Source organism: Tursiops truncatus, chromosome 8 (assembly GCF_011762595.2).
Source record: "Tursiops truncatus isolate mTurTru1 chromosome 8, mTurTru1.mat.Y, whole genome shotgun sequence".
NCBI lineage: Eukaryota > Metazoa > Chordata > Mammalia > Artiodactyla > Delphinidae > Tursiops > Tursiops truncatus.
Genome location: NC_047041.1, coordinates 57,269,238 through 57,287,994, shown reverse-complemented (window position 1 = coordinate 57,287,994; position 18,757 = coordinate 57,269,238). Strand labels below are relative to the sequence as shown.

General features: G+C 41.8%; 1 protein-coding gene and 1 pseudogene across 1 annotated transcript in view; both read left to right on the top strand.

Moving 5' to 3' along the window:
• Positions 1–525: 525 nt before the first annotated feature.
• Positions 526–719, top strand: LOC101324052 (H/ACA ribonucleoprotein complex subunit 3 pseudogene; annotated as a pseudogene).
• A 7,938-nt stretch (positions 720–8,657) lies between these two features.
• The window catches only part of MRPL48 (mitochondrial ribosomal protein L48), a 55,183-nt gene continuing 45,083 nt past the window's right edge, over positions 8,658–18,757 (top strand). The window contains exons 1-2 of the mRNA XM_019946608.2: positions 8,658–8,718; positions 16,379–16,560. Of these exons, the coding sequence (XP_019802167.2) occupies positions 8,658–8,718; positions 16,379–16,560 (243 nt within the window). The remainder of the gene's footprint in view (positions 8,719–16,378; positions 16,561–18,757) is intronic.

Sequence of the window (18,757 nt, the reverse complement as noted above, 5' to 3'; positions counted from 1 at the left end):
CTGCAACCAAAGAAGCCCGCAGGCCAGAACTAATAGCCTGTATGCCACAACTAAAGATCCTGCATGCTGCAAGGAAGATCCCGCGTGTTGCAGCTAAGACATGGTGCAGCCAAAATAAATAAATAAATAAATAAATAATTTTTTTTTTTTTTTTTGCGGTTCGTGGGCCTCTCAGTGTTGTGGCCTCTCCCGTTGCAGAGCACAGGCTCCGGACGCGCAGGCTCAGTGGCCAAGGCCCACGGGCCCAGCCGCTCCGCGGCATGTGGGATCTTCCCGGACCAGGGCACGAACCCATGTCCCTTGCATCGGCAGGCGTACTCTCAACCACTGCGCCACCAGGGAAGCCCAATAAAATGTTTTTAATTGGCAATTTCTTCACTTATAGAATTGACTGCTTAGTGAATGCAGCTTCTGTTTTGGACAGATTCTTTTTTTTTAATTTGCAAAGTAAAAACTTCCATATTTTTTTAAAAGCACAACATAATATGGGCAGACGGAATTGGACCCTCTGGCTTTGGTGTGGTCATGTTTCTCCAGTATTATCTCAATGAGCAGGGAGACCAGATCTATTCGCTGAAGAAGCTTGACCCTGTGAGACAACAGACCTGCATGGCCCATCCTGCTCAGTTCTCCCAGGCGACAAATACCCTTGACACCATATTACCATCAAGGCATGCTTTAAGGTGCTCATGACCCAGCAATTGCACCCCGTCCTCTGAGGAGCTCTTAAAATTTCAGGTCTCTTCTGCTGTCTGCTCGCCCTCAAGAGACTTTCTGAAACCAAGCTCTTCAATCTGTGAGCCTTGAAGCTTTCCTACGACCCTTGCTCTTTGGAATCCAGTCTCATGATTGCCTTGGATCATGCTTGTTGTGAGGCAATCCTGTTGTGAGGCAATCATGTTCCGTTTAAAGGGAAGACGTTTGAATCTTCTTATACTTTGAATCACTGCCAGGTTATTAAAATGATTTGAAGAAAAAAAGAACATAATATGACCCCACCAACATTACCACCTACTCCAATTAGCACAGGGTCTAAAAATCCCTCCTATCCTTGTGATTTCTAATTGCTCTCTATCCCAAACCTTATAGTCTTGAAGGAAAAAAATATGCTACTTAAAGATATCCAGAAATGAATGTGATGGGGAAGCATTGGCACTACATATACGCCACATTTCATCTTGACTTGGACACATGCTGGAAGGACTAGCCTCGTTCAAGCCTCAATAGAAAGCACCATGTAAATCTCAGAGAAAGAGAAATTCATAATATTTACTTTACAAATTAATGAACAAAATAAGAATAAAGATGGTAACAGACCTAAAGTTCTCTGTAGATATTTGTTGAATAAAATGATTTTAAACTTCAGACATATGTGCCCAATTTTTTTTAAAGTCAAATTTTGCAAGGGCATTTCTATTAATGTACACTGGTAGAAAAAAAATTTAAGTGAAATTGACATTTTGGCTCTTAGCCTGAACAGGGAGCCCTTCATGTAACTCAGCCAGTAAAGATTTAGATTTCTAAAATCTTGGTATGCCAGGCCATGAATTACAGACCCGTTCTATAAACTTTATGTCCTGAAGTAAGCCAGGGTCCTGCTTGTTGATCCTGCTTATTTATGTTAAATAAATAAATAAAATAAAAAATGGAAAATAACAAGTTTTTGTGAGGATGTAGAGAAATTGGAACACTTATCCATTTTTTTAAAAAAATTTTATTTATTTTTTGCCTGCATTAGGTCCTTGTTGCTGTGTGCAGGCTTTCTCTAGTTGCAGCGAGTGGGAGCCAATCTTCGTTGTGGTAAGCGGGTTTCTCGTTGCGGTGGCTTCTCTTGTTGCAGAGCAGGGCTCTAGGTGCTCGGGCTTCAGTAGTTGTGGCACGCGGGCTCACTACTTGTGGCGCAGGGGCTTAGTTGCTCAGAAGCATGTGGGATCTTCCTGGACCAGGGATTGAACTCATGCCCATGCATTGGCAGGCGGATTCTTAACCACCGCACCACCATGGAAGTCCCCCCTTATCTGTTTTTGATGGGAGTGTAAAATGGTACAGCTGCTGTGGAAAACAGTATGACAGGTTAAAAGTTAAAACAAAAAGTTAAAACATAGAATTACCATATGACCCAACAACCCTACTCCTAAGTATATACTCAAAAGAATTGAAAACAGGGAATCAAACAAAATACTTGTACGGGAGTTTTCATAGCAGCATTATTTGCAATAGCCAAAAGGTAGAAACAACCCAAGTGTCCATCAGCTAGCTAATAAATGCAAAAACAAATTGTGATATAACCATACAATGGAATTTTATTCAGCCATAAAATGGAATGAAGTACTGATACATGCTACAATATGGATGAAACTTGAAAACATTATACTGAGGAAGTAAGTCAGACATAAAAGGACAAATATTGCATGATTCCACTTATGTGAATTATCTAGTAAAGGCAAATTCAAAGAGACTACCAGGGGCTGGTGAAATGGGGTAATGGGGAGTTATTACCAAATGGTAGAGTTTCTATTTTAGGTGATAAAAAATTTTGGAAACAGATAATGGTGACAGTTGCACTACACTCTGAATGTAATTAATGCCACTTAAAAATGATTAAGAAGGATTTGCAACAACATGGCTGGAGCTAGAGGGTATTATGCTTAGTGAAATAAATCAAATACTGTGTTTTCACTTATATGTGGAAACTAAAACATAAGCAAATGAATATAACAAGAAACAGAAACAGGCACAGATATAGAGAACAAACTAGTGGTCACCGTTGTGGAGAGGGGTGGGGGAGGGACAAGATAGGTTAAGGGGATTAAGAGACACGAAGTAGAAGATATAAAATGAATAAGATACAAGCATCTAATGTAGAGCCAATGTTATAACTTTAAACGGAGAATAATCTATAAAAATATAGAATTACTACATTGTAAACCTGAAACCAATATAACCCTGTAAATCAACTACAGTAAAATAAAAAAATAAAAATGATTAAAATGGAAGTGTTCCGTACATACATTTCAGCGTGCGCGCGCACGTGCACACACGCACACACAAACAAAAACCTGGGCCTAAGACTTGATCTGGAGTAGGGTGGCTCTAAATTCCAGAACAGTCCACATATATGACTGTTGGGCCAATGGTAATTAATAGTATCACCTTAGGCTTTCAAATCTGTGCCAGTTTTAACAATAAATTATATGGTCACCCTACCTCTAAGGATCTGATTTTAAGTGGTTCTGAGATCCTAACCACAGGGCATTAGGACCTTGGAAAGGTTTTGTGATGACATCTCCTTTTGAAAACTAAAACCCGCCGGCCTCCTGGGAACTGGAGGCAGTGAAGGAAACCTCTTCACTTCACACGAACGCCCTGCTACCAACTGGCAAACAGCCCTTTCCTCTGGGTCCTGATAACCCGAGACTAAAGAGAAACACTGGGAGGATAAAAGCGGAGGCCAAAGAGCGAAGTGCTCCCCCAGCCCGTCTCGGTCCCTCCACACTCAGTATGGCTGCTCCTGTCGGAAGTGGGGGAGGGATGCACCACCTCTCGTACGCCCCAGAGGGGCGGGCACTAGGAGCCAAATGAGCTTCAGCGGACCAATGGGGAAAGGCAAGGGGCGGGAACTCGCCAGGGGCGTGGGCCAGAGGGCAGCCGGCGCGTCCTGGGTGAGACGGGCCTTGCTCGCATATTGTGGTTGCCACGTTATTCCCAGTTCTTGTGGCCGGATTTTGCCCTGTCGCGAGCTACCGTCAGCGCTTCCGGGTTGAACTCGAACTGAGCTGATCAGCCCTCACCCTATCCAGTGCTTGTCCCTCCCCTTCAAAGCCAGCCCTTGTCAGTGCCCAGCTGGCCCCTCCCTCGTCTTTGAGATGACTCATCTCTGTATCCCAACAATAAATTGGCGGCGCCAGGTGTGGCCTAACACATTTGAACTTAAAACATTTTTTTTCTGATTATAAAAATATATGCATAATTTAGGAAATTTGGGAAAGCATAATGAAAAGAAAAATGCTGATATCCCACCGGCCAGAAATAATCATGACTGATTTTTGTCATTCTTCCTTTTTTTTTTTTCTGTGTATCTATTTTAACACAATCGGGGTAATGCTATATAAAGTCATGTATTCTTTGTTACAAAGTAAGTATTTTTCTGCGTCATTTTAATTGAATATATAGTATAAAGTATTCCATGGATGAACGTGCCATAATTTTTGTATTTCTCCAATGGGCAATTAAATACTTGGAGTTTTAAGTGAATAGCAGGTTAGGGGTGGGGCAGGTAGAGAAGGAGAGACAGCTAAGAACTGGCTACTCCACAACTTGATCTTCCCTTTGTAAAGTTGTTCCACAAGAATTACAAGATTTTAGAGCCTTTAGACACTTTACAGTCTTAGGATTCTAGAGTATTACACTCTTGAGAAACTCAATCATAATATCTTGGGGTGGTAAGGATCTCTGAAGAAATAAAACCAAACTTTCACCAAACGTAGGAGTATCTAATAATCAGAGCCTTCTCAAAAGTTGGGTCTTTTCGGACTTCCCTGGTGGCGCAGTGGTTAAGAATCCGCCTGCCAATGCAGGGAACACGGATTCGATCCCTGGTCCGGGAAGATCCCACATGTTGCAGAGCAACCAAACCCCTGCGCCACAACTACTGAGCCTGTGCTCTAGAACCTGCGAGCCACAACTACTGAAGTCCTCATGTCTAGAGCCCGGGCTCCACAACAAGAGAAGCCACTGCAATGAGAAGCCCTTGTACTGCATCGAAGAGTAGCCCCCACTCGCCACAACTAGAGAAAGCCTGCATGCAGCAACGAAGACCCAATGCAGCCAAATAAATAAACACATACATTAAAAAAAAAAAAAGTTGGGTCCTTTACATTTAAGATGTCACCTCTTACTAGATGTACTCAATCTTTCTCCTGTGTTAAAATGGCTGTAACAACTCTTCACAGCCTGGTCAAGAAATATGTTAGGTCTTCCAGCCCCAACTTCTGGTAGGAGCTTTCCTAGTTATCTAAATGTTGTCTTGCCCTACAGTTTCTAATTAGGCAGATAAGCAGGATAGAGAAGGGGGAGTTTTCCATGATTTTATTCACTTATTTATTTACTTGACAGGAGAGAAATAAGTTTTGATCTCTTTTGTTCCCTCCCATGGGACTTTCCATGGGAGTAAAGGGACTGACTGCTCAGGGGGCCTGTAATAATGATAAATTGGCCTGAATGTGGGTCTCCAAGTAACAATGATCAAATGAGATAATGTTGAGATGTAGAGGCTGGATGAAAAGAGCATTGGGCTAGGAGGCTAAAACCTGAGTCCACTTTCTAGCTGTGTGATGTTGAGCAAGTCACTTCAATCCTCTGAGTCTTAATTTCCTCATCTTGTGATGAGGATGTAAGTCCCTCTTTACTTTCTTTATAAGATTGTGGTGAAGAATATTTGAGAAAATGTCTGTGAAGGTGTTTCAGGAAAAAGAAAGCACTGTGTTGCTGTTATTATTAGATGGCATAAACATTTTTTAAAGAAAGTTTTGAAACTTTTGAAGAATCATAATCCGGAAAAATTGGGGGAGAAGATATGGCAAAGGTCAAGTGGCATAGTAACTCCCCTAGGCCTATATGACTGTGCATGTAGGGGAGTCCTTCATGAGGTCAGTGACCACTTCTTACATCATGACAGTATTATCAACAAAGGGTGACTTCTGTTTTACTCAGAAGAATTTACCTCTTTGGCTTGGAAGGAACAGGGTTACCTCAAGTGATTTAGGGTAGAGATTTGTTGAGCATTTCATGGTAGGGATACACTTGCTGGAGGACCCTGAAATGCTGAGCAGTCCAGTCTCAGGAAGAGTTGGAATTCAGGAAGAGAGGGTGGTTCTAGATTTGCGAAGGGGCTAGGGCCCACAATAGAGTTGGAAGGTCCTCTTAGCCAGACTTGAAGAATAATCTGTTCACTTGGATTGAGTTTTAGTTTCCTCATCTATAAAGTGGAAAGAATAACGAACTGCCTATGTATGGCAGAATAATGGAATCCAAGACCATTAGAGATGGAGGGCCTTCAGAATTGTATATACATATAATGGATTAAAAGGGAGCTGTTCTAATTAAAGAAGGCGGCAGGAGTTTTGGAGGGTAGCCCTATTTACTTGGCCTTTCCCTTGATCTTAGAGCTTCTAGGGTATCATCCTTATTGTACAGTTTTGGATATTGAAGTCTGGAGAGAAGTGACTTGCTCGGGGTCGCATAATGGTAGTGCTGGGACTTGAAAACAGGTTTCTTGAACCCCAGCATGATTTTCTTTCCCTGAATATAAGCTGCTTCCTAAAACATGCTAAGAGTATGTATAAAAGGCTGAGATTGACAGGAATAAAAGTATTAAGACTCCATGGGCTTCCCTGGTGGCACAGTGATTGAGAGTCCGCCTGCCGATGCAGGGGACGCGGGTTCATGCCCCGGTCTGGGAAGATCCCACATGCCGCGAAGCGGCTGGGCCCGTGAGCCATGGCCGCTGAGCCTGCGCTCCGCCATGGGAGAGGCCACAACAGTGAGAGGCCCACGTACTGCAAAAAAAAAAAAAAAAAAAAAAAAAAAAAGTATTAAGACTCCAAAGGATAAATGGGTAACCAGCAATTCACAAAGGAAATAAAATTGTATAACAAACCATGGGAAAGTTTCAATCATACTAACAACAGAAAATGAAAACTATGCAATTTATACTCTATCAAATTTGAAAAGATTTTTGATATGAAATTTTTTACTTAACAAAATTTGGAAAGTTTTCAAATATATTAATATTCAGTGTTTCTGGAGGTGTGGTAAAACAGGAAATACAGAGAAATAAAGTGATAGCAATTTGACAAACTATATCAAAAGCCTCAAAATGAATCTATCTGGAAGTAATTCTGCTTCTCATGATAGCTATCATTAGGAAATAATTTTAACATGAAAATTTAGTATAATCTATAATATTAAAAGTAGACAATTTAGGATCCAATGATACATTTTTGTAATAGAATATTATTCAGCTACAATATGATATTTGCAATGAGTTCTTTTAGTAAATTAGGGTATAGATTATGTTATAATATACTGGAAACAAAACTACCTTGGATGCAGACCATATTAAAATTATTTTTAAAATACATGGATAAAAGAGAAATATAATGAAATGTTACCATACTGGCTGTCTTTGGGTAGTGTTGATTTTGTTTGTTTTTTAAAATAAATTTATTTATTTTATTTATATTTATTTTTGGCTGCGTTGGGTCTTCGTTGCTGTGCGTGGGCTTTCTCTAGTTGCGACGAGCGGGGGCTACTCTTCATTGCAGCGCGCGGGCTTCTCATTGCAGCAGCTTCTCTTGCTGCGGAGCACAGGCTCTAGGAGTGTGGGCTCCAGTAGCTGTGGCTTGCGGGCTCTAGAGCGTAGGCTCAGTAGTTGTGGCTCACGGGCTTAGTTGCTTCACGGCATGTGGGATCTTCCTGGACCAGGGTTTGCACCCATGTCCCTTGCATTGGCAGGCGGATTCTTAACCACTGCGCCACCAGGGAAGCCCTATTTGTTTATAATTTTCTATCTTCTCCAAATGTTTTGCAGTAAGTATGCCCTCCCCCCCATTTTTAAGAAACAGTCCTCAGAGACTCAAATAGGAGTAGCATATCATGAGAACTATTTATATTTTGATTAGGAAACTTGGGGGTAAAGATGTTAGTATTCATCAGCAAGCCCAGTGTTTGTCCACAGATATTTTCTGGTGCCTCCAATATGTACATGCAATAAAGATGCTGAGAGAAACACAATGCTGAATCACACAGGGATTCTAAAATCAAAGAGCGTCATCTGGGGGTCAGACAAACACATCTGTAAAGAACTATAATACAAGTGGTAAAGTCCAAAAGGGAGGTATAGGAAAATAGGTAGAACGGAGTTATCAGTGTAATAGAAGCAATGGGTATATAAATAGGAGTGGTTGGAATGGTAAATTGGAGATAGATTGTGAGAGTTATGAATTCCAAGGAAAGGAGTATGTTGTTAAATTGGAAGGCTATAAGTAGCTATTGAAGGTTTTGGGTTGTTTTTTAATGTTGTTTTTTAAATCATGATCTCCATGATATATACTTCAGGAAGGCAGCTTTTGGAAATAAACTGGAGTGGGGATGAGACTGAAGGCTGTAGATCAATTAGAAGCCAGCACAATAGTTCAGGTGAGAGACAGTGAAAGTGGATCTTGGGAGGTAGATGTGGAGGTAAAGAGGAGGAGGCATTCAAATAAAGTCAGATAATTGGAGGACAGGATAATTGGAGATGAAGGTTAGAAGCTCCTGTCTCAGTAGGTCAAGAAAGTATTCCCATCTTCTGAGGAATTTATTTCAAAATCAGCCTCCACATCGTGATTTTGTAAAATCTGCACTTGTGTCTCCTATGCCAAGCTGCCAGGGAGGAAAATTACACTAGCAACTCTGAGTAGGTTGCTAGAGTGAAATTACAGCTTTTCTGTTTCTGTTTTTTAGTACACATGTGATATCTGGGGCTTGAGCAGCAGCAGCACAAAGGATTCTTCCTAGTTCGTAAGAAGAGTTTTTCATATGTTGAGTAATGGTGTACATTAAAAAGGTGGTTTAGTGCAGGCCAACCTGAAAGGGATGGGAGGAGGTGGGAGAGGATGGCCTCTCAGGTATCCAAGTACCCCAGTATCCCTATGCTGGAGGACCTTCGTGCTGCAGGTACTCTCCCGGTATCCCTGTGCTGGAGCCCAGGCTGGACCAACCTGAACACAGGTTCTGGGCTTCTAGAAAGATTCTCAACTGAGTTGAACATGTAGCTGCTTGGTGAGAGGTTCTTTGCACCCTCTCCCTCTCTTCTTATGGGCTTCTAAGATCTCATTAACCACTTGAGCTTCCCTCTTGCAGCCTCTTCCATCATCCTTTCTCCCTCTTTCCGGAGTTAGGTAATCCCCACTCACTCGGCCCAGCCCTGCACAAGCAGAAAACTCCTGGTAAAGTACAGGCTGGGGAGTCAGCACCATTTCTTTCTGGCTTTTTTTAGGTAGCCAGCTCTCTTCCGTCTCTGGCCTTCTTTTTTTTTTTTTTCCCTTTCAAGTATGATTTTCTTTGTACCAAAACTATACCAAAAAATAGAAGCAGAAGAGTCCTACTTGAAGCTAAAATAGTTTTCAGTTGGAGGTAGCTTAATGCATATATTTTCACTTAAGCCAAAAATTAGAGCTATTTGACACCCTTGGGAAACTTTTTATAATAGGTACCACAGAATCATTACTTTAAAGGAAGTTTAACCTGATATCAAACATATTCTTTTAAAGGGTCTCCCTTTATTCTCTCTTGTTCCCTAAAGCTTTCTCAGATGTGGTTGTGCTGTGGGCTGGAACAGATATTTTTAAAAGCTTTTAAAGACAACTGGCTTGTAAAAATAAAGCCAGAAAGGCAAAAGTTTCTCCATGCTTTTGTGTGTGTGTGTGTGGTGCAAGATCTGGAAAAAAAATCTAAAATTCATAATTATATCTAGGAACCTATAAATATTCACTCATTCATTATTCCTTTTACCATTTTAGGAACCTCATTGTGTTCTACAAACTGTGCCAAATGCTGGGGTTACAAAGAAAAATGAAGAATATTCCTTTAAGAATGTGCTACACAGGACTAAGTATAACATTAAGTGGACAAAGGTTGGGAGAGATGGGCTTCCCTGGTGGCGCAGTGGTTGAGAGTCCGCCTGCCGATGCAGGGGACACGGGTTCGTGCCCCGGTCCGGGAAAATCCCGCATGCTGTGGAGCGGCTGGGCCCGTGAGCCATGGCCGCTGAGCCTGCGCGTCAGGAGCCTGTGCTCCGCAACGGAGAGGCCACAGTAGTGAGAGGCCCGCGTACCGCAAAAAAAAAAAAAAAGATTGGGAGATATCTGTCTTGAGGGGGAGGAGAAATTTACAAAGCTGAAGAAGTTGGTGCTTCAGTGCATTTAGCCTCCATTCTTATCTGGGAAAAGACTGACCTCATTGTTAGTTCCTCGGTTAAGTTGCTTGGGGCCCAAATTCATGTGTGTTGTGTAAATGCCAATTCACCAAGTGTTGGTTTGAGATTTAGGATTGGCAATGGAAGGATCTCAGAGCCTCCAGTTTGCTTTTTGCTGTTGTTGACTATAAGAATGGACTTCCAGAGCTAATAAAATCTATTGTCGTTACCCTGTTTTTGTCATGTACAAGGTGTTTAAGCTTAGGCAAGCCACCTATCTTCTTCCCTTAGTTTTGTCATCTACAAAGTGAGAAAACATACCTATCATCCTACCTTTGGTAAAACTGCATAATGTTCATGTAGGTGGTTTGATTATCTGTGTTAATCTTTGAGGTGGAATAAAAAAGAATACTCTTTAAAAAATGCTCACAATTGGGACTTCCCTGGTGGTCCAGTGGCTAAGACTCTGAGCTCCCAATACAGGGGGCCCGGATTCCATACCAGGTCAGGGAACTAGAGTCCACATGCCACAACTAAGAACCCACACGCCGCAACTGGAGATCCCACACTCGGCAATGAAGATCCTGCATGCCGCAACTAAGACCCGGCACAGCCAAATAAATAAATAAATAAATAAATAAATAAATAAATAAATAAGTAATGCCCACAATCTAGTGGGAAAGATATACAAGTGAGCAAATAGTTACAATATGCTGTGTTGAGGACATGAAAAACAGGCCAGAGAAGTATAGTGGAGGGACCATACCTTCCTGTGAAATGCATGCAAGAGGCTAAATAGGAAAGGTAACATTCAACTTGTGTCTTTTAAAGAGAAGTAGGAGTTTTCCAGGTGGATGAGTAAAGAAAGGTCATTTCAGCAGAGAAAATTGCAGGTACAAAGGTAGGGAGGTGTGAGAGAGTATATCATGGTTGAAGAATTACAGGAATTTATGTTGACTGGGGAGTAATATTTGTGTTGAAAAGGGTGGCAAATGAGGCTAGATAGGTAGACAAGTTCTAGAGAGTGAAGGACTTGGTATGTTGTATCCAGGAGTTTGGACTTAATACTATAGGCTACTCTAGGGAGCCACTAGCCATATGTTGCTATTTACATTTTAATTAAAATTAAATTAAAATCCAATTTCTAGGTTGCACTAGTCACATTTCAAGTACTCAATTGCCATAGGTGGTTGGTAGCTACCATACTGGACAGAGCAGATAATAGAACATTTACATATTTGCAGAAAGTTCTGTTGGGCAGCACTGCTACAGGTAGTGTGTGGGGAGCATTAAACGTCCTTGGGCAGGGAAGTGAAGTGACATGGTCATATTTGTTATATTTGTGATTAGAAATATCACTCTGATGGCAGCATTAAGAATGGCTTGGAGGAGAGGGAGAGAGGGATTTGTCAAATCATTTTAAAAGTGAAGTGATCATAATTTACTATTTGGTTACCTCTTCCTTAGCCCTACTGTCTTAGCTGCCTCCCCTCCAGTATCCCCGCATCATGAAGGCAAAACTATCCAGAATTTAGGCCTAAAGGATTTACTTCAGGCAGCTCTTACAGGTGGCATTCAAATGTTTCATCCCTTTTCTTCTATTTCTCCCAATGGGGAGGTCACAAGGGATTTGTTGAGCCTCAATCTATTTCCTACTCTAGGCTGATGGCCCAAGAGGCTTTTAGAAAATAAAGAGAGGGGAAGCAGCATATCATATGCCTGGGAGAATGGGAAACTGACTTCTCTGCCACCTATTTGTAGACGGGTACTCAGTACTCATCCCAGGATATAACTCAGAATGTCCCTTACTGCCCACATCTAATCAGGCACCATTCCTTGTCATTATACCTCCTTAACATCACTTATATTAATTCCTCTCCATCTCTATCAGTGCCTTAATTTAGGCCTTCCTTCTTCTCTCTTATATTACTCCCTTAGGGAGCTTGCAGGTTGATGAGCACCTGAAGATTTGGGGAGAGTGGTATGCTCAGAGAAAGTATGGAAGCTCCTCCTCCTTTCCCCATACTTTGCCCTATGCATCTCTTCCATCTGGGTGTTCATCTATAGTCTTTACCATATCCTTTTATAATAAACTGGGAATCCAGTTTAAAAAATTCCTCCCTTAGTCTTCTGGCTGGACTCGCTGGCTTCATTCTCTCCTCCACTATTCCACTCTTCACTGGCTCCTGACTGGTCAAAGCTTCCCCAACCCTTTGGCCTAGGATTTACTGATGTGACTCTGTTCTTCCTCTCTAGTCTCCTCTGATCTTCCTCTCACCATTTTTTCTCTATGTCTACATTTCAGCCAAACTTGAAGTTCCCCAGACATTCATCACTCCCTCTTTTTCAAAACCACATAGTGAGTAAATGGCAGAAGCAGGATTGGATTCAATACACATTCTCTCATCCTTATGTCTGCTTATGTCTCTACTATGCCACTTGTGAAAGTGCAGACAGAAATGCCATTGTAGAGATGGGTTAGAGGTAGGAGAAAAAAGAGCTAGAAGAAGAGGAAGATTTCAATCAGTTCACCAGATGCATATTACCATGGTTCAGGCCCTGGAGTAGATACTGGAGATACAAAGACAAGTCTATAGAAGGATGAAGCAAGAAGGTAGGAGCCTTAGTACCTGGAAAGTATCCTGTGTTGAGGTATGTCTTGGTATCCCCAAGAGAGTTTTAGTTTTTAGAGTCTGGAGACAAAATAAGTCAGAGAAGCTACAAAATAATGGATAGGGAAGGATATCTGATATCTGTATGAAAGTGTCCTTCTGGGAGGTTCAGTAAGCTCATATACCTTCATAACTCATGACATAATCAACAAAGCTTGGCAACAAAAATATAGATTCCAATACATTAATAGATATTGCTAAAGTATCTTTACATCCATGTATGCTGATTTCACCTCCCTTTTGGGTCCTTGATTCCTGACCTTTTAAAGTATTCTAGTGTAAAAGGGAAGCCTTTTACTTCGATACATAGAACTAATTGTCCCCTTCTTTTTACCTCTTCCCTTCAGCTTCCTCCCTCCTCAGAGTGTAGGAACAACACAAAGATGGATTTGTATCTTACCAGATAGCATTTACCTGGACTAGAGAAGGAAAAAACTCTCTGGCTTAGCCAACCTGCCCTTTTGGAAACCTGTATTTGCAGTCCTATGGAGCCGAAGGAGCACAGGTGTTGAAATTAGCCAGCTCATCGCTTACAGTGTGCCTTATGTTAACTAGGTAACTTCTTTGTGCCTCTGTTCCTCATCTATGAAATAAGTATAATGATCCCCAGCTTCACAGGGTTATTGGGAGAATAACCTGAAAAGATCTGACCTGACACACTAAGAACTTGAAGTGTTTTGTTTTGTTTTGTTTTTTCGATTTAAAAATTCACTTCTGGGACTTCCCTGGCGGCACAGTGGTTAAGAATCCGCCTGCCAATGCAGGGGACGCTGGTTTGATCCCTGGTCCGGGAAGACCCCACATACCGCGGAGCAACAAAGCCCGTGCGCCACAACTACTGAGCCCACGTGCCACAACTACTGAAGCCCGTGCGCCTAGAGCCCATGCTCCGCAACGAGAAGCCACCACAATGAGAAGCCCGCACACCGCAACGAAGAGTAGCCCCCGCTCGCCGCAACTAGAGAAAGCCCGCACACAGCAAGCAATGAAGACCCAACGCAGCCAAAAACAAATAAATTAATTAATTAAAAAAAATCACTTCTAAAAATCCCAACAGCTTTTAGATACCCATGCAGACAATAACCTGTGGTGGAGCTATGACTATGACTTGTCTGCTATTTCCCCAGGAAGAATGAATTGCCATCTCTGTGCTGCCCCCAATACTTTACACACAATTCTGCTATTTCATCTGCCATACTATGTATTAATTATTTGTTACTTTCTCTTTCCCATGTTTGATTGTGAGTTCCTCAAGGACTGACATCCTGTCTGATTAATTCATTCCAGCATCTGGCACAAGATGTGTAGATCCGACTTCTAACCTTGATGTAAAAGCTGATTGACCCTAAGTGAATTTTCCAACATTCAATTGCCTCATAAAAATTGATAATAACTATTTAAAATTTTTTTTTTTATTTTTTTGCAGTACGCGGGCCTCTCACTGTTGTGGCCTCTCCCGTTGTGGAGCACAGGCTCTGGACGCGCAGGCTCAGCAGCCATGGCTCACGGGCCTAGCCACTCCGCGGCATGTGGGATCTTCCCGGACTGGGGCACGAACTTGTGTCCTCTGCATCGGCAGGCGGACTCTCAACCACTGCGCCACCAGGGAAGCCCGATAATAACTATTTTTTATTTGAGTGGCCGCTATGTGCAATGCATTATGCTCAGTGCATCATTTAACTGTGAATTTGTCTCTTTAGGTGGTCTCTTAGCAACTCTTCTCCACAGGGGTTAAGGGCTACCTCTGGGGGACGTAGATTTACCTACACAGCCCTTTGTAGCTCCTTGGAATTTCATCATAGGAAGGATTGATAAAGCAATAGGACAAGGTACTTGGCAGGGTTTCTGACAACAAAGGAAACTCCCTGTTACTGAAGACCTATTCATATTTACCAGTTTTTACAGCTTTTCCTTGCTAAGTACAAAAATAGTAACAAAAACAGTAGCAGCAGCAATAATAACAGCAACAATAAAAATAACTGCATATTTGTTATTTCACTTGATGTTGACTTTGTAACCATGCACTCCCTTCATACAGAGTTTGTATGTATATCTCTGTAACTGGAATCCTCATTGCTTTATAATTGTTTACAACTTGGCCTCCTTACTAATCTCTATGAGCCACTTAAAAATTGTATATATTTAAAGTGTAAAATATGATGATTTGATATACATATACCTAGTGAAATGATTACTACAGTCAAGCTAGTTAATATACCATTTCCTCACATAGTTAGCTTTTTGCGTGATGAGAGCACCTGAAATCTACTCTCTTAGCCTATTTCCAGTGTTCAATATGGTGTTATTAACTATAATCATGCAGTACATTAGATCCCTAGATTTATTTATCCTGCATAACTGGACATTTGTACCTTTGACTAACATCTCCTCATCTCTCCCCTTCACCCCCACTGCCCCAACCCCTGGTAACCACCATTCCATACTCTGCTTCTATGAGTTTGACTATTTTATGTTCCACATAGGTGAGATCGTGGAGTATTTGTCTTTCTGTGCCTGGCTTGTTTCATTTAGCATCATGTCCTCCACGTTCATCCATGTTGTCACAAATGGTAGGATTTCCTTCTTTTTAAATGCTGTTGTAATATTCCATTATACATATACTGTTTATACTGTTTTTGATAGTGGCTGTATAAATTTACATTCCCACCAGCAGTGTGCAAAGATTCCCTTTTCTCCACATCCTCACCAGCACTTGTTATCTTCTGTCTTTTTGATAATTGCCATTCTAACAGGTGTGAGATGATATTTTGTGGTTATGATTTGCATTTCCCTGATGATTGGTGATGTTGAGCGTCTCTTCATATACCTACTGACCATTTGTATGGTCAGAGAAATGTCTGTTTAGATCCTTTGCCAAATTTTAAATCAGGTTGTTTTCTTGCTATCAAGTTGAGTTCCTTATATATTTTAGATATTAACTCCTTATCAGATGAATGATTTGCAAACATTTTCTCCCATTCCATAGGTTGTCCCTTCACTCGCTGATTGTTTCCTTTGCTGCACAGAAAAACTTTTAGTTTGATGCAATCTTCTATGAGCCACTTAAGGGCAGGGACCATGTAAATATTCATTTCTGTCTTCCCAAGTTTCAAAGGATTGGCACAAAGTCATGCTAAGTAAATGGTTGATATGTGTAAAATAAGTAAATGAATGTGTGCTGTGACATTATCTCATGTGAGAAGGGGTATGTCAGAGGGAAAACACTTTGTATAAATGAGACAGTTTGAAACTCAGCTCTGCCTCTGTCGGTTGGCCCTAGACAAGTCTCTTAACCTCCTGCAATATCCTTACATGTAAAATCCAGTGATAATATCTAACAGGCTTGTTATGAGGAGTAAAGTGATGCTCTGAGCATAATGCGCTGTACATAGTGGTCACTCAATAAAAAATAGTTATTATCAATTATTATGAGGCAACTGAATGTCAGAAAGGCTCACTTAGGGTCACTCAGCTTTTAAATAGAGGTTAGAAGTCAGATCTCCACGTCCAGTGCTAGGCGCTGGAATGAATTAATCAGGCAGAATTTCAGTCCCTGAGGAACTCGCAATCAAACACGGGAAAGAGAAAGTAACAAATAATTAATACATAGTATGGCAGATGAAATAGCAGAATTGTGTGTAAAGTATTGGGGTAACACAGAGATGGCAATTCATTCTGTCCGGAGAATTCGCAGTGATGGTGACACTTGAGCTGTAGTGGGCGACTTCTAGACACTGAGTCTCATAAGCTGCCGGAACCAAGGTGCTGCGGGAGTTGAGTGAGCCTCGGTCGGATATTGTTACCGGACCGGATCGAGGCCGTTCCGTCAGTGTTTTCGGACGCCCAGCGGTCGCGGCTTCTTGGGCCGATCTTCAGCTGGCACAATTACAGGCCGCGCAGCAGCAAAGGATGAATAGAGCTCTGGGAAAGGTAACGTAGGTTCCACGCACGCTGGGCGCGGGGGAGGTGGTGAAAAGAGCTGAGCTGCGAGGTGGCCGCAGGGCTCTCACGCTGCTGCAGACATCCGGGTAAGAGACTTGGGAGAGAACAAGGCTCTTCCCAGAAGCACGTGCGGCGCCTTGTCAAAGGGTTGCGCTTAGTCGTCTGCTCCCGGGGCGTTAACCCGCGCGCCACGCCCCCCTTCGCGCTACCCTCGCCTCGCATTGGCTGGAGCCCCGCAATGGGAATCACAGCGGAATAGGTCCAAATAATATGTACGACATTGAGCAGGTCATTTTATTTTTGCTTTAGGTCATCAGCTTCCAGATTTTTTTCTAAGAATACCGTTTTGACTCGCTGAACAGATTGGGATGTGAGGCTACTTGGTGACAAGGGAAGGGTAATAATAAAAAAATATTTTTACTTACAAAACCTTAATTACGTGACTGCAGTAAAACCGTGTGAACCACGTAAAGCATTCCTTGACTTTCCCTTGTTCTCTTAACAGATTTCAGCTGTGCTTTTTCAGTTGTACCATGCTGCTTAGAATAATGACTTTTTTTTTTTTAGCAATTCATGTTAAAATTTTATTCAAGGCATTAATTTGGAGACTACTCCATGATACACAGCATGATCATTGCTGCTCATGGATCTACTGGTCCTAACTTTGGGGCAGCCCCTGAATGTCTCTAGGTTTGTTTCCTTAAGATCCCAAACCTCACTTCATCCTTAATGAAGTAACTCTCTGTTGTTCACTTTAGCCAAATTGTGAGAATTTAACTAGATCTGGTGAAAAGATAATAGAAAAAAATCAAAGTTTTAAAATTTAACTGTTAAAGATGGTCAGATTGGTGGCTCCATGCTCCTGCTCTAAGAGCCTTGATTCTGAGGAATGCTGAAAGGGAGGGATCATTGTTCAGGGAATGCTGTTTTTGGCCATTCTATACTCCTGAAGAGCCCATGGAAATCTGTCATAGGCTATCACCTAAAGATACAAGGGCATATAGGGCCCGTCTGGGTCTGATGCCACTGTTCCCTTCCAGACTCCTTTGTTACTGACTTCACTCTTCCGTTCTGCCCTATTGCTTTGGCCAGGTAGTCTCTTCTTTATTTACCAAATGCTGAATTCCTAATCTTTGATCTTGTGGAGCTTTCTCACTTGGAATGCCCTCACCTTTTTCACCACCTATCCAAATGCTCCATGGTTCAAGGCCCAGCTCAGGTCTCATCTTTTCCTTAAAAGCTTTCAGACCATTCCAGCCAAAGTGCTTGTTTATTTTTTGAACTCTTAGCTGGTATTATCTTTTGGCATCTAATCATATGCAGTCCTGTGACCATCCTTGTCTCAGCCTGTCTGGAAGTGTTAGTTAATGCTTTACATTTATAAGGAAAACACATGGGATTTGCATCAGACCTGTGTTCTATCTCTTGCTAGCTGTGTGACCTTAGGCAGGTTATTTGACCTCGCTGTGCTTCAGTTTCTTATCTGTAAATGCAGATAATGGTGCCCATCATATGGAATTGTTGTAAAGATTATAGAAGATAATGTAAGAGTATTTTCTAAGTGTGAAGGACTATACAAATAGGAATATTGATATTATTCTATAGTTAATAAACTGCTTTCATTTCCATAATTTTATTTGAGCTTCATGATATGAGATAATCCTGGCAGACACAACAGATAAGGAGGTGGAAACTACTGGTGCAGTGTCTGGTACATAATAGGTTCTCAAATGCTTTACCAAATGCCTGAATGAACGAATGCCTTGCTTATAGGTCAACAGTCTCTTTTGTGGTAGTGCTGAACTGGAGCCTAGATTTTCTACCCCTCCTAAAACCCCACTGCCTTTCCTCTTCTGAGTATTTTGCATCTCCCTAATTTGATAATAATCTTGGTTTCTCTCATCTGTGAAATGAGGAATGAAAACCTTCCTTGACCTTCCCAGTTGTCAGTCCTTCCCTTCTTTGTGACCTGTGCAGCCCATTATACTGATCTCATTTCAGTGTAATAAATAATTTGCACATCTACTTTCCTCATTAGCAAGATTGAGGGTAGGGACTTCCCTGGTGGCCCAGTAGTTAGAATCCGCCTGCCAATCCAGGGGACACGGGTTCGAGCCCTGCTCCGGGAAGATCCCACATGCCGTGGAGCAACTAAGCCTGTGCGCCACAACTACTGAGCCTGCGC